The sequence below is a fragment of the Felis catus genome, chromosome D2 (genome assembly GCF_018350175.1).
Source record: "Felis catus isolate Fca126 chromosome D2, F.catus_Fca126_mat1.0, whole genome shotgun sequence".
NCBI classification, from domain to species: Eukaryota; Metazoa; Chordata; class Mammalia; order Carnivora; family Felidae; genus Felis; species Felis catus.
In genome coordinates, this window is record NC_058378.1 from 77,434,957 (window position 1) to 77,448,780 (window position 13,824).

Sequence of the window (13,824 nt, forward strand, 5' to 3'; positions counted from 1 at the left end):
AATGTGAGAGAAGATAAACTTTGCTTTCATCTTTAAAAACATCAAAAAATAAATAACATCAAAACGCTGGCCGGAGAAGGAGGGCTCCAATGCGCATACATAAGTAATGGTGCATGAATCAGTCCCAATGGATCGCTCAAGTCCCCCAGACTTCGTTTGGCGTAAAACTGGGGACGCGAGACGCACTCAAGGATTCCGGCCAGGAAGCAGGTGTCTCCTTCTGCAGCCCGTGGCCGAGCTTCCTTCCTTTCTCGGCCAAGAGGAAAAAGAGAAGGATCGATTTCTCAGCACCCTCTGCTCCATGAGCCTCCGCTGAAGCCCTCTCACCGATCTTGGCCATTTTAGAAGTGCGAAAGCCAGGCCAATTATTTTGTTCTAGAGAACCCAGTAAGGTATTCTGTATCTTTCACTCATGATCTGAGGGGGATCTCCTCGGCTATTACATTCTTAGGAAGACACTCGACACCCACTAGGATGGCTATAGTAAAAAATACGGACAATAGCAAATGTTGGCAAGGATATGAGAACCCTCATACATTGCTGGCGAGCATGTAAAATAGTGCAACCACTGTGGAAACACTCTGGCAGTTCCTCGAGAGGTTAAACACAGAGTTACCGTGTGACCCAGGGATCCCACTGCTAGGTATACACCCAAGAGAAACGCAAACTTATGTCCACACAAACACTTGTACGCTAATGTTCATAGCGGCCCTTTTCCTGATAGGCAAACAGCGGAAACCAAATGTCCATCAACCAACGGACGGATAAACGAAATGTGTACATATCCACACAGTGGAATAGGATTTGGTAATAGAAAGGAATTACCGATAGATGCTACAAAATGGGTGAATCTTGAAAATACCATGCTAAGTGAAGGAAGGCAAGCACAAAAGACCACATATTGGACTACGATCCCGTTTCTGTGAAATGGTTAGGATAGGCAAATCCATAGACAGGAAGCAGATCGAGGGTTGCAGGGCTCAGGGGAAAAGGGAAATGGCAAGCGACTGCTCACTGGGGCAGGGCTTCCTTTTGAAGTGATGAAAACGTTCTGGAATTAGGGGGCGATGGTTGCACAACCTTGTGAATACGCTAGGAAAAAAAAAATCACAAAGGTACAAAAATTCTGAGAAGGACACTATTTATTGAGGTTGGCGTGCCGGAGCTAAGTTCCTCTAGGTAGCCCTCACTGCGGGACCGCGAGGCTGGTGGTTAACTAGTCCTACGGTCGAGGAAATCAAAGTCCACATAGAATCCAAGACTTGCCCAACATCACCCGGCTTTAAGAAATAAATGAATTCATTCTGTCTCAGTCTACCACCGTCTCTCTCCAGTACTGTGCAAGGCTGCAGCCTTATTTAGACCATTCCCAGCCATGCCACGCTCAGGAAACTCCAGTTCCTAATCTGTAATTGCGGGGACCTCTGTACGCCACCCTTCCGGAGGCTTAACTGTACGGTTCAAGCTAGCGGACCAACTTCCTGTTTCCAGAATGGTGGCTGGGTCCTCAATGCATGGCTGTGCGAGTTTGCCAGAGGTTTGTAACTGCGTGTTTTAGGTTCCTGTGTGGAGGGAAGCTCCCTGAGGTAAAGGATTGAGAGGCTTAACAGGGCAGAAGGGTACCCAGTCCCAAGGGAATCCACAGAACCCTCCGGAAGGCCCCATTTCTCCGCCCCACTCTATCCTCCCCACCCTGCCTGACCCCACCACCGGCTACTTTCTGAGGCAGCCTCTTGACTACACCCTTCCCAGTTGGAGATGGCGGGCCCAGGGACGACCCACCTCTCACGGAGGTGTCCGAGACTTTTCTTTGTAAATGAACTGATCTCACATCATGATGGCAATCACACTGTGGTTCAACTAATTTCCATTGCTTTCCTTGGGTCTGGTGGGGGGCGGCGGTGGGTGCGGGGGACCAGAAGCTCCAGGATTGCTATCATACCCTGCTTCCATCTGTTTATTTGGGGCAGGGCTCAAAAAAAGAAGTATTTCTCATCCTTCTCATGCACCATTCTGCCATCTTTCCCTAGATGACAAATCTCTCGAAATAACTCAAAAATCAAAATGGCCAACAGCCAGTATGGGATTCGAATCTCCACTGTCGACTAAAAAGCCATAAACTGCCCCTTTAGTCCCAAAGGCATAAAATGCACACCATCGATCTTCACAGAGAAGAACTCTTACGGATGCAGCACCCAGCTTCAAACACGCACGCCGCACCAGTAAGTTAGCCCTCAGCCCGGGCCAAGGGGGTCCACCCCACCCCCGTGACAATGCCCAGTGGGCTGCAGAATAATCCTCCTGTACACACGTAATTAAAAGCTGCTTCCAATTAGTTTCTGAAGTCCCATTCTCTTGGGTGGGATTACAACTCTGCTCTGCTGCTGATCGATGGTGGGGAGCACGGGAGATTGGCAAACGCAGAACCAGGCCGGTAGGCCACCCTCCAGATAGCCGGTAAGACCCTCGGTCCACTAATGGCCTCAAACACAACGAAGGCCCCAAACACGGCACTTTTCCACCGTAAGGCTCCGAGAGCATGGCTGAAGTTTGGGAGAAGTCACACTAGTTTTGTCTCCCTTTCCTGCTACGGAGGCTGGCAGGCAGGTATAATGAGAGCTTGAGTTATAGAATTTGCACGTTGTTAGCAGGAAGAACACCATTTCCCTCTTCAGATTCTTGGTGGCATGGAAATCGGTCAAATCATTTGAAGATTTGTTCAGGCTATCTTTTTGAAATGCTGAAGCATCTCCGTACATCATGGGGAAGCCAGCCTAAGAGGTTTCAAAGTCCCTCCCCAGGGTCCCTATCTTCTGAATACGTCTTTCAGCACCTGTCACCCTTACAACACCACGTCCCTGTTTGCAAAGCTCTCACCCATGCCATCCCCCGTTTGCTCTTCTGGGAGAAACTAGGGCCCACAAAGCTACAAGGACGTCTTTGGGGCCCTAAGAAGCGACAGAGCCAGAACATAAACCAACTTCCCCTGATTTTCCACGGGATCCACCGGTCTCAGGGTCCCAGGTTCTGCTGGTCTCAGCCAACCCCTCTGATAATTCATCACCGGTTTGTAGCCAACACCGAGCCTTCCCGGCTCTGGCTTTCGTGCAATCCCACCGAACGGCACCGAGTCGACACCCCTCCAAGCACAGGAAACCATTTGGTGAGACAAGAGTATTAAAAAAATAAGCTGCGTGACATTTATTTTGTCTTGTTAACATTAATATCTGTAGAAACATTTTTATTGTCAGTATAAAAATTAACAGGCTTTATTAAATACTTTCTCCAATTCCGTAACAAATAGAATCAGTGTAATCTGCATTCATGTTGCATGGTTATAGCAAAGTGAGTAGGTGCTTCCAAAGCAAAACACGATACTTGAATACAGAACCAACAACACGGCGACATCGTGTCTGACACGGGTATCAGGCTGGATCTTTCCGCGAGGTCCTGCCAGAACTAGACGGAAGCAATCCCTTAAAAAGATGGAAGTATCCCCCAAACTATCAGCAGAACAACTCGATGTTCAATTTCTACGATGAGATGTTAAGACTCTAAAAGGCTGCTCTAACGCCAATGGATCTGGAAGCCATTATCAAAATTCACCGAAGAGAATACAGGCTAATCTGATTAACGTGCGACTCAGGCAGAAGTCCAGCTGCCGGAGAGAAGTACATTCTGCTATCAGCTCGACTAAGGTCCATCCTTGAGGGATGGATTAAGGCATCTTTTTAAGAGAGCGCTGGTACCATTTGTCTTGGGAAGTCCAGTTACATGATCCACGGGCCCAGTGACAGGGCTGCCCAGCAAAACAAAATACTTTCTTATTAATGGGGCTCGCTTACTATCGGCATTTTGGTGGTTTAAGAACAATCATCTGACAGCAGAGTTTAAACAAATAAATCAAAACTTCATTTTCCCCAAATTAGTCATATTCGGTAAATATTTCTCTTGTCAGAGAATCTGACAACTAGTTAAGTCCAAGCAAGAGATTAACTAGTCCGATGCGCTGCCTGCATAGAAATGCCACTTAAATTACGAAGAAACAAAAACACAAAACTATAAATGATTAATTGTTTTGTATATTACCAATTCATTAATAAATTAATGTTATACCATTTTCCCTGAAAGCAAAAGTATCCTTCCACCTCTGCTCGGTGAAAATTAAGAAATTCTGTGTAAGAACAGCATTTATTTAGCAAATAGCTATTAAAAAAAGAGACCAATTTTTCTAGGTGCATTGGGACATCCATTTAAAATCAATACAAAAAATAATTCCTTGTAAATATATAATATATATTTATACATAATTTGAATATATTTACATACACCCAGCACCTATATACTGCAATTGTGCTCTGTAAGTGTGTGCTGACATATATTTTCTCCAATTATTACAAAATTCACAAGGAAGGCAGAACATACGTTTGCCTTGAGTCCAACTGGTCCACAGCCAGTACCCACAGTGGGTCATGGGCGCGTGGTGGCCCGTGGACAAGTCGATTGCCCCAGAAACATTCTTCTTCTCCTGGTGAAGGTTACAAGTTTCCAACTGTATACACTCTTTACACGTGTGCCGATTACTTTTCTAATTATTTACTCCTCTGATCCATATATACAAGTGGAGACAGCAAGCTCCCGGGGGCGTGGCCTCCCTGCTCAGCGTGGCTAGGTTCTCGGTGCCGTCCTGTCTGGGGACAGAAGGACAAGCCCGTTCATGTTTTAACACTGCCGTTTACATGTGGATACTGAGGAAGGCATGGTTCGTAAGGCATGGGGTCCGGAGAGAAAACAGAATCGTCTCCTGAAGAACAAGAACTCCTTGTGTCAGGGTAACTAGGTGAATACTGTTCGAGAGGCTGACTGAGGTCCAAGTATTCCTGAAAGAAGAGAAGAGAAGACTTTTATGTCACACGCGGGCTCTCGAGACGCGATAGCGGGGACAGGACAGGGGCGCCCCTTGAAGATTCCAGAGATCCAGCCCCCACCCGGGTCCCACCAAGACCTCCTCGAGACCCCAACTAGGTTTACTCCAGGCTGCCCTCGACTTTTCTCTCACAACCCATCGTATGGGCAAGCAGGGAACGTCCAAACCCAGCTGATAAGAAGGAGGTGCCGACCGGTCAATTCCACTCGCACAGACCCCAGGCGAGCGGCTGGCTATGTGCCTCCTCCAGAGAGAGCACCCGGGTCAAATTCGAGCCCCGGCAAAATGACAAAAACATAATGTGCTGTGGACTCCTGGGACCCCTTTAAATAGCCGAGACCATGAATATTTATTTTACGAATTACATTTCACTACTGCAGTTTCTAGGATCATTTAAGGGGAATATGTCTCCCTTCAGCGGGTAATTTCACAGATGTAATCATCACTCGCAGAAGCCCTCTGAGTTGAAAATGTAAACAGGTTCAGAAAAGGCTCGGATAGACTCGTGCATGTTCAATCCATAATGGACTGTTAAAGAAAAGTTTGAAATTCAAATAGGGCTCTTCTGCGCTCCCTGGGCGACCCAGGATAACATTTCCTCCGACTTATGGTAGGCTCTGAGTCCACTGCCTGGTCTTGTATGGCCCATGAGCGAAAAATGGCTTTTTAACATTTTTCAATGGTCGGGGGGAGGGGGGGGCGGTGGAAATCAAAAGACAAATAGTATCTCATAGCATTAAAATGATATAAAATGACATAAAATTCACCTAAAATTTCAATGTTAGGGTCCATTCAAGTTTTATCCGGAAGACAGACACTCATTTACGCATCGTCCGTAAGTGCTTTCTCACCCTGATGGCAGGACTGAATATTGCCAACAGAGACCGTCTGGCTCACAATGATGACAATATTTACTATCTGGCCCTTTACTGACGAGGTTCGCAGACCCCCGCTCTGCGAACTATGGGAAGATTTCTAAACGGGGAAACGGCCGGGCCTCGCTGCCCCCGCTGGGCTCACACACTGGGGCCGTTCTGCTCACACCCCCCAAGCCAGTGACATTCCAGGACAGGCGGTTTTGCTGAGGGGAGACAAAAAGTGCAGACCACAGCACACCCAGCCCCCGTGTCATCAGAAAAGAGCCCACAGAATGTTGGCGACTATACATTTTAAAAGACAAAAAAAAAAAAAAAATTTTAAATTAAAAAAAAAAATAAACCGCTATAATTCATCACCGGGGTTGGCAAGAAAAGAACCCCCATCCGAGAGTGGGGGATGTGTAAGTTCCAACAACATCAGCATTAACCGCACAACTGGAAACAAACACACCCACCACATCAAAAGAGAACTTTTTGCTTACAATGATAAAAATGAAATTTTGTCCTAAATGGAACCATTTTTCGCCAGCATATGGTAATGATTTTCAGAAGGAAAGAAACTTCGATTTTTATATCCGTTAGACAATATGGCATTCTGCTTTATTTTAGGATGCTAGATGTAAATTTCAGCATGAATGGGCCCGCTTTAAATATAAATATATAAATAAAGTAGCACGGAGCACGGACGCAGGACCATTAAAATGGAACATTAGCGCTGTCCCAGTTGCTACATGCAGCCATAAATGTTCAGATCTGATAGGGAAAAAACCAGGAATATCAGTGGAGTCCAAGTCTAGGGTTAAAGGAACTTACACTAGAAACAACAGTTTTGGCAGGAGAAGAAAGTTGCTTTTTTTTCCCCCCCCTTGAACTATTCCTTTCAACTTCTGAAGGTCAGCTGTATTCATTTAAATGCAATCTCTCCTTTTATCAGCTACAGTTAGACGCACAAGATAATGTTGCTGGCTTAAGGCTTCGGATTATTTCTTTTTTGAAAAAAATCATTCCCATACTATTAAGTGTATTATTTAAAAATACGTTAAATGTACTATTTTTATTTAAGCAATTTTAAGCTTTCGTTGCTGTTGGTAAGACGACTGTGGGTGTGGGGGAGGTTTTTTTTCTCGTTCGGAGGGAAGACTGCTCTCTGTACCCTCACTGAATGTCTCCAATTCGTTCGTGAACAGTTTTTTTCGTGGGGGGTTTTCTGGCCTTGCCGGGTTTTATGCTCTCTCCTGCTCAGATCATACATTTTCCACAACCATACAGATCACTCTCTGTCTGCATGCTGAAACAGGCACTGCCCGGACTGGATTCGGACAGTGAGGGGTGTTTCTTTTACCAGTACAGACTAGAAATACTTTATAGAAAAAATATTTTGACAAAAAATACAAGTTTTCACTTAAAAAATCGCAAGCCGAAGGGGCACCTGGGTGGCTCAGTTGGTTGAGCAACTGACGTCGGCTCAGGTCATGATCTCACGGTACGTGAGTTCGAGCCCCGCGTCGGGCTCTGTGCTGACGGCTCAGAGCCCGGAGCCTGCTTCGGGTTCTGTGTGTCTCCATCTCTCAGCCCCTCCCCTGCCCATGCTCTGTGTCTCTCTCTCAATAATAAATAAACGTTAAAAAAATTAAAAAAAAAATCACAAGTTGCCCGTTATAGGAAAACTGTGTGTGCATTCACACACCCGGGGATAGAGGCCACAGGCCATTGGCGGACAGGGTCACGGCGGACAGGGACAGGGGCATGTGTTGTGCGGGAACTCAGATGGCAGTCCACTGCTTCCAAGGGAGCCCATCGGCGGCTTCTCCACTAACGACTAGGGTGCGGAGTCCAACCGGCCCACGCACCCTCCCATGCAAGCCCAAAGGCCGTCGCCGGACGTTTCTCTCCCCTCCCCCCTCTCCTACCCACCACCCCAGAGCCAGAGAGGCGCAGCCTCGCGGAGGGTCCGGTTGCGTGAGTCCGCTCTGAGAAAACTCAGGACTCAGGAGGCGCAGAGATTTTGACTCTGCCTGAGCCCCGTGGGAAAACGATCCACCACAGCGCAGCCTCCTGCGGGCGAGGTTGCGTTGAAAGCGCCGCACCAGCCTCCCAAGAAAGGGCCGCGGGCTCCTGGAAGGGGGGTTCTTACCTCGTTGGTGGTGAGAGTGAGAATTCGGTCCAAGTCTTCCACCAACTGTTTGAACGTCGGCCTCTGTGAGGGCACGGCGTGCCAACAATCCCTCATCATCATATACCTGGGGAAACGGATTTCCTGGTGAATGCATTCTGTACGTACTAGGCGCCCGGCTAGAAGCCAGCTTTAAGAGGCGCTATGGAGACACGTCCGAAGTGATGACAATGGATCAGAACCTTCCAGATGAGAAGGCAGTTCTCTGCGCTCCCCCCCGCCCCCAGCCCCCACCGAATTCACCTCTTGGTTCCTCTGAAAGGCGCTCTGAGCTACAAAAACATCACTTTACCCAAAGTGTCTCAGGACGGTATCTATGCCATGAAGACAGACATCTGTCGAGATGCCTTCACTGCCGGGTTCTGCGCTCCTGTGACGGTGACACCCCATGGGCGTATCACACCTTTAAGGGCATTTTGGGACGTGGCAGGAAAAGCCTTATTATGGGACCGGGTCTCCAGTCTGTCCCCGGCAACCCCCTCCCGCCCCCACCCCCTGTCTGGACCAGAGCAACCACACGGAGAATCTTCTCTCTCACACTTCGGGTTTTACTTTAATGACTATCGAGGACAAAGCTTCCTCAGATTTTGTTTGTTTGTTTGTTTGTTTTAAATGAAGTCTGAAAACCACAACTTTAAGGTAAGGTTTTTATGAATTAATCTGCCATCACTGGGCTGCACGTTAACTTCCTGATTAACTCTTGGACAGGCCCAGGGTCCCAGGCCTTATCTTGATTATGGGTTTCGACAGACCCTCTATAGTAGAAAAAGCAATAGGAATGACAGGCAGCACAATAAATACCTTTATATAATATACTATAAAATGTGGCCATTCATCAGATGTCCACTGTGCAGTGAAAAGTACTCATGGGATTACGGATATAAAATCCCCATGAAACGATACACAATAGACCACAGTCTCTGGGACAATCACTCTTCTCAGTTAACCCTGGGGGGTTGGGAAGAGAGAGCCTCCTTTTCAAAGCCCTGATTCTACTGCACAGGACACATGTCACAAACACAACATAATTCCACTTGAAGTGTGGGCTAGGTTTTTCTAGAAACCAGCTCATGGTTTTCCAGTCAGACCTGGGGCTCCAAGGGTGGCACCTGGACAAATTTTTAATTCTCTGTGCTAAACCGTGGGTGGGACACAGGTCACCAGACACGAGTCTGCTCCAAGGAAATGGGGACCCATGTCAATCGTAAGGGCAATCTCCAGCGGTCACAAAGCTATGGAAACACCCATTCCCCCTGGCTGTGCTGGAGGCCGGGGCACGCAGTGAAGAAAAGCTATCCTGGCCTTTAATCCCCCACTCCGTGTGGGCAGCCCCACGGCTTTCCAGCTTGTGTATGAGAAAAGGCCAGGCGTATCTCTCCCTGTCTCTCTGAGGAGAGACAACGGCAGGACATAGCACAGTGGTCCAGGAAGATCACTCTACAAAGGTAGGAGCCCTCGGCCCGCAAGCCTGATGCCCTCTGTGATTTAAAGCTCACTCCATACACGTCAACGTGCTTTCTTTGGGACAGTCATGGCTGTCAGTGTGGCTATCTACTGCAGTTCTGGGGTTGAGCCCAGAAAGTTCCAGCAGTAACTCTTCTTAGAGCATGTACAGAAAACCAGGGGCCTTAGAAAACCCGAAGTAAGTCAGGAGAAGGGTTCCTGGCATGGAGGGGGGCGGGTCCACACAGCGTCAAGAGAGACAATGGCCCTTACAGTTCATTGGTGCAGTTTGCCGGCTTGTCCATCCTGTGTCCTTCCTTCAGCAGCTTAAAAAGTTCCTCCACCGGAATCCCTGGGTAGGGTGAACCTCCCAAAGTGAAGATCTCCCACATTAACACCCCGAAGGACCAACTGCAAAGGAGAGAGAAAACACGGTTATTACTAACCCACCTGAATCGCAAAAACCCTCAACGTGCCCGGTTAAGAAAATAAACACCCACTCACTTCTCATGTTCAAAGACAAATGACCCGAGCCCTCCTGAAGTTCATCCTACATGTTCCTTCCTGCCCCGAAGGAGCATCCCCAAGTGGTGATGATGTGAGGGATGTTCTCAAGGAATTTTCCATCAACAGACAACACGTGAGTGATGGTAAACCATCACTTTTTTTTTTTTTTTTTTTTTTTTTTTGGTGGAGCTTTGGGGTGGTTGGGTTTTGATCCCATCCCTCTCAAGCGAAGTTGTTCACGTTAAATGCGGTGTTCGCATGTGAGGATCTCGACTCGGAAGCGGCAAAGCTCTTCATGCTGTCATCCGGCTCTTCCGTCGGCCCATGTGCCTGACCCCCCAGCAGGAGCAGTTGACAGAATAAGGCCAGCAAGCCAATGCTGGAGGTAACGGCTGCCCAGCGCAGCCAGTGGGGCATCTGAGGGCACAAACGGTTCCTGATTTACTAAGGTCATGAAAGGAAGTTAGCATCAGGCTGGGGTTAGGATGCAGGAATCCTGGGGCGTCTGGGTGGCTCAGGTGGTGAAGCGCCTGGTTCTTGATTTCGGCTCAGGTCATGATCTCGCAGTTCATGAGATCTAGCCCCCCATCAGGCTCCAGGCTGCCGGCTCGGAGACTGCTTGGGATTTTCGCTCTCTCTGTTTCTGCTCCTCCCCCTCTCTCTTGCTTGCTCTCAAAATAAATAAACATTTAAAGAAAATAAAAGTGGGGGGAGGGGCGCCTGGGTGGCTCAGTCGGTTAAGCCTCTGACTTCAGCTCAGGTCACGATCTCACCGTTCCTGAGTTCGAGCCCCACATGGGGCTCTGTGCTGACAGCTCAGAGCCTGGAGCCTGCTTCGGATTCTGTGTCTCCCTCTCTCTCTGCCCCTCCCCTGCTTGTTTGTGCTCTGTCTCCCTCTCTCTCTCTCTCTCTCTCTCTCTCTCTCACTTGCTCTCAAAACTAAAGAAACATTAAAAAAAAAAAAAACTTGAAAAAAAAAAAAAAAAGGTTGGAGGAATCCTAGGCCCGAGACGAGTTTCCCACAAGAGAATCTGAAAACAACTCACAAGGTACCATGTGCACCTGACCTTGCAGAGACCCACGGCTGGACTTTCTGGGCCCCCTTCAGGATGTTGACAATTCCTGGCATAATCAAGCTGAGATTCCTGCATTTACCTATGTCACTGTGGCTCTGGAAACACACCCCTACTGACTCTATCCGGAGGAGTTTCAGGTTTGGGGTGAGAAACGAAAACTCTCCCCGGTTCTGTGCAGAGCAAGAGTGGCACCCCCACGCAGGCAGCTGGCTCCCTGCAAACACGGGCCCCCGGCACCTTCTTTCTGGGACTGTGTTGGCAGGGAATCAACACCCACCCCGGGGGTCTTCCTGCTCCCACGAATAAAAAGAATTCCACTGATTCCAGCTTTTTACTTTGGACGAATTCTAGACTCACGGGACCTTGGGGAAAACAGTACCGAGAGATGCTCTGTAACCTTCCACCCAGCGTCCCACCACGGGAACATCGTTCGACCTCATTTCCAAACCTAAAAGTCGACAACATCAGTTGGGAGCCTGACCCTGACAGTACTTTTAGGTGTTACCATCACGGACATAGTATAGAATGTTCACTCTGTTTCTCTAACGTTCTCAAGGGTGCCAAGACAAGGTCTGATTTTTTTTTCAAAGGGTACACAGAGCCATCAGGCCCCGTGGAAATCACCAGAGCAGACCGTGCCCCACTCAGCGTTTCTCTGTCGGGGCAAAGCTAGGATGGGGGGGGAAGTATGGTAGATGACCATCGAGTAGGAGAAGTTTCAAAATTCCTTCTTTCAGGGAGCAAAGAACATGCCACCAGTTTGGCAAATTCGATAGCGGCTTTGAGGTCGCACATCCGTGAATAAGTTGGGGGGTGGGGGGCACTTCCGCTCTGGCCAGAGGTGGCTTTGCGGTGCGCCTCCCGTGTGCGCTTTGAAGCTGGGCAGATTAGTAACACGGCATTGGTCACCAGCCTACCATAAAATCCGTCCTTTTTAAGGCCGGCTCCTGCACCTTCCAGAAACGTGTGAGATACGGCAGGCACCGAAGACTCAAGAGAGGTGAACACGGTGTTTTTTGCAACGCAACCCGACGGCGAGAAGCCAGAGAAGAGGAGTTACTTACACGTCACTCTGGTGGGTGTACACTCGATCGAAAAGGGCTTCTGGAGCCATCCACTTGACTGGAAGTCGTCCCTGCAAGTGTGGGAAAAAAAATGTAAGAGCCACTCTCTTAAACCCAATTTACTTCAGCAAGCTCAGCAGGCTGTGCCTCACTGAAGAGCAGATGCTAATGATTTTCACTGGTCAGTCAGGAGAGCAGAAGGAATCCGCTCCAGCAGGGCCTGGATAGAACGCGCAAGGTGCAGATTCGGGCGCATGAACAAAATGCCATTTCTCTGGATTCTCATGACCATCTCTCTCCCTAGCACACAGACACATCCCGACCACCTTCTAGGCAAAAATTAACCTAGAAACTCCCAAGCTCTGGTCTTTGCTAGGGAAGTTCTTGACCCAAGAGGCTGCTGGTTATTCACCTTTACTAAAGGTATCTTAAACATAGCTTAAATTTACTTCTTGAGAAATTGGTCAAGAGTAAAGCAAAACATGGGGTGCCTGAGTGGCTCGGTCGGTTAAGTGTCTGAGTTCAGCTCAGGTCATGATCCTGAGGTCCGTGAGCTCGAGCCCCACATCGGGCTCTGGGCTGACAGCTCAGAGACTGGAGCCTGCTTCAGAATCCGTGTCTCCCTCTCTCTCTCTGCCATACCCCTGCTTGCTTGCTCGCTCGCTCTCTCTCAAAAATAAATACACATTAAAAAAAAAAAGAGTAAAGCAAAAGAACAGGGATAAAGGGCAGAGGAATGAGCATCTATCATCTTTCATCTAGAACGTTCCGTGCCACCCCCACGCCACCCTTCCTTCCACCACATCATTGCCACTGACTTACGTTTGTGGTCTTTTTGTAATAGTCTATATTGTTGATATCTCTGGCCAGTCCAAAGTCTGCTATTTTCATCACATTGTTTTCTGTTACCAAAACATTTCTGGCGGCTAAATCTCGATGAATGCACTGAAACCAAGAAAGAACTCATTTCAAAATGTTTCAAGAATAAAGAGAAAACATACTTCTTAGGATGCAGAGAGGAAATACATCATAAATCAAAAATTGGTTATTTCTTTTCTAATTAAAATAACTAGGGGCACCTGGGTGGCTCAGTCGGTTAAGTGTCTGACTGGGGCTCAGGTCACGATCTCGTGGTTCGTGGGTTCGAGCCCTGCGTCAGGCTCTGTGCGGACAGCCTGTTTCAGATTCTGTGTCTCCCTGTCTCTCCCCTGCTCGAGCTCTATCTCTCAAAAATAAACAAACATTAAAAAAAAAATTAAAAACAAAACTAAAAAACCAAGGCCCCAGTCATTTTGAAGAGTAAAGATACACCAAGGACCAACACTGGTGTCCTTCATAGGAGATCTGTAACTAGATTATTCTAAAATCTTTTATCTCAACACTTGCTCTCCCTCCCTTTACAGACAAACTCAGAAGAGCTAGTTAACCTCCAAAACCACATCATCTTTACCTCCTGGTCAGTCCACAAACATTGTTTCCATCCCCACGCCTCAAAGTTGATGGAGGAACCTTTTGTCAGACCAAAGCGAGTTCTTCTAACGCCTCAATTCTTCCCTCTGCAGCTCTGGACACTGTTGATTTCATGCTCCTATCAGAAACGCACCCCCACCCCCCTTGAGTGCGACCCCATCCCTCCCTTGGCTCACTCTCTTAACCTAGCTTCCTCTCTTCCCCAGGTCCCTGAAAACTGGGGAAATGTCCCATTAATTTTGTGTATTTCCACATACCCCAGGGCTTCTATTGTTAGATACATACA

At 48.0% G+C, this 13,824-nt stretch overlaps 1 protein-coding gene across 10 annotated transcripts in view; it reads right to left on the minus strand.

Annotated features, from left to right (window-relative positions):
• Positions 1 to 3,177: 3,177 nt before the first annotated feature.
• Positions 3,178 to 13,824, minus strand: part of FGFR2 (fibroblast growth factor receptor 2) — a 109,776-nt gene continuing 99,129 nt past the window's right edge. For all 10 annotated transcript variants that reach the window (XM_023241020.2, XM_019813923.3, XM_019813922.3 and 7 more), the window contains 5 exons: positions 12,891 to 13,013; positions 12,069 to 12,139; positions 9,695 to 9,832; positions 7,940 to 8,045; positions 3,178 to 4,880 (listed from right to left, as the gene is read on the minus strand). In XM_023241020.2, coding sequence (XP_023096788.1) covers positions 4,716 to 4,880; positions 7,940 to 8,045; positions 9,695 to 9,832; positions 12,069 to 12,139; positions 12,891 to 13,013 — 603 coding nt within the window. In that variant the 3' untranslated portion in view covers positions 3,178 to 4,715. The remainder of the gene's footprint in view (positions 4,881 to 7,939; positions 8,046 to 9,694; positions 9,833 to 12,068; positions 12,140 to 12,890; positions 13,014 to 13,824) is intronic.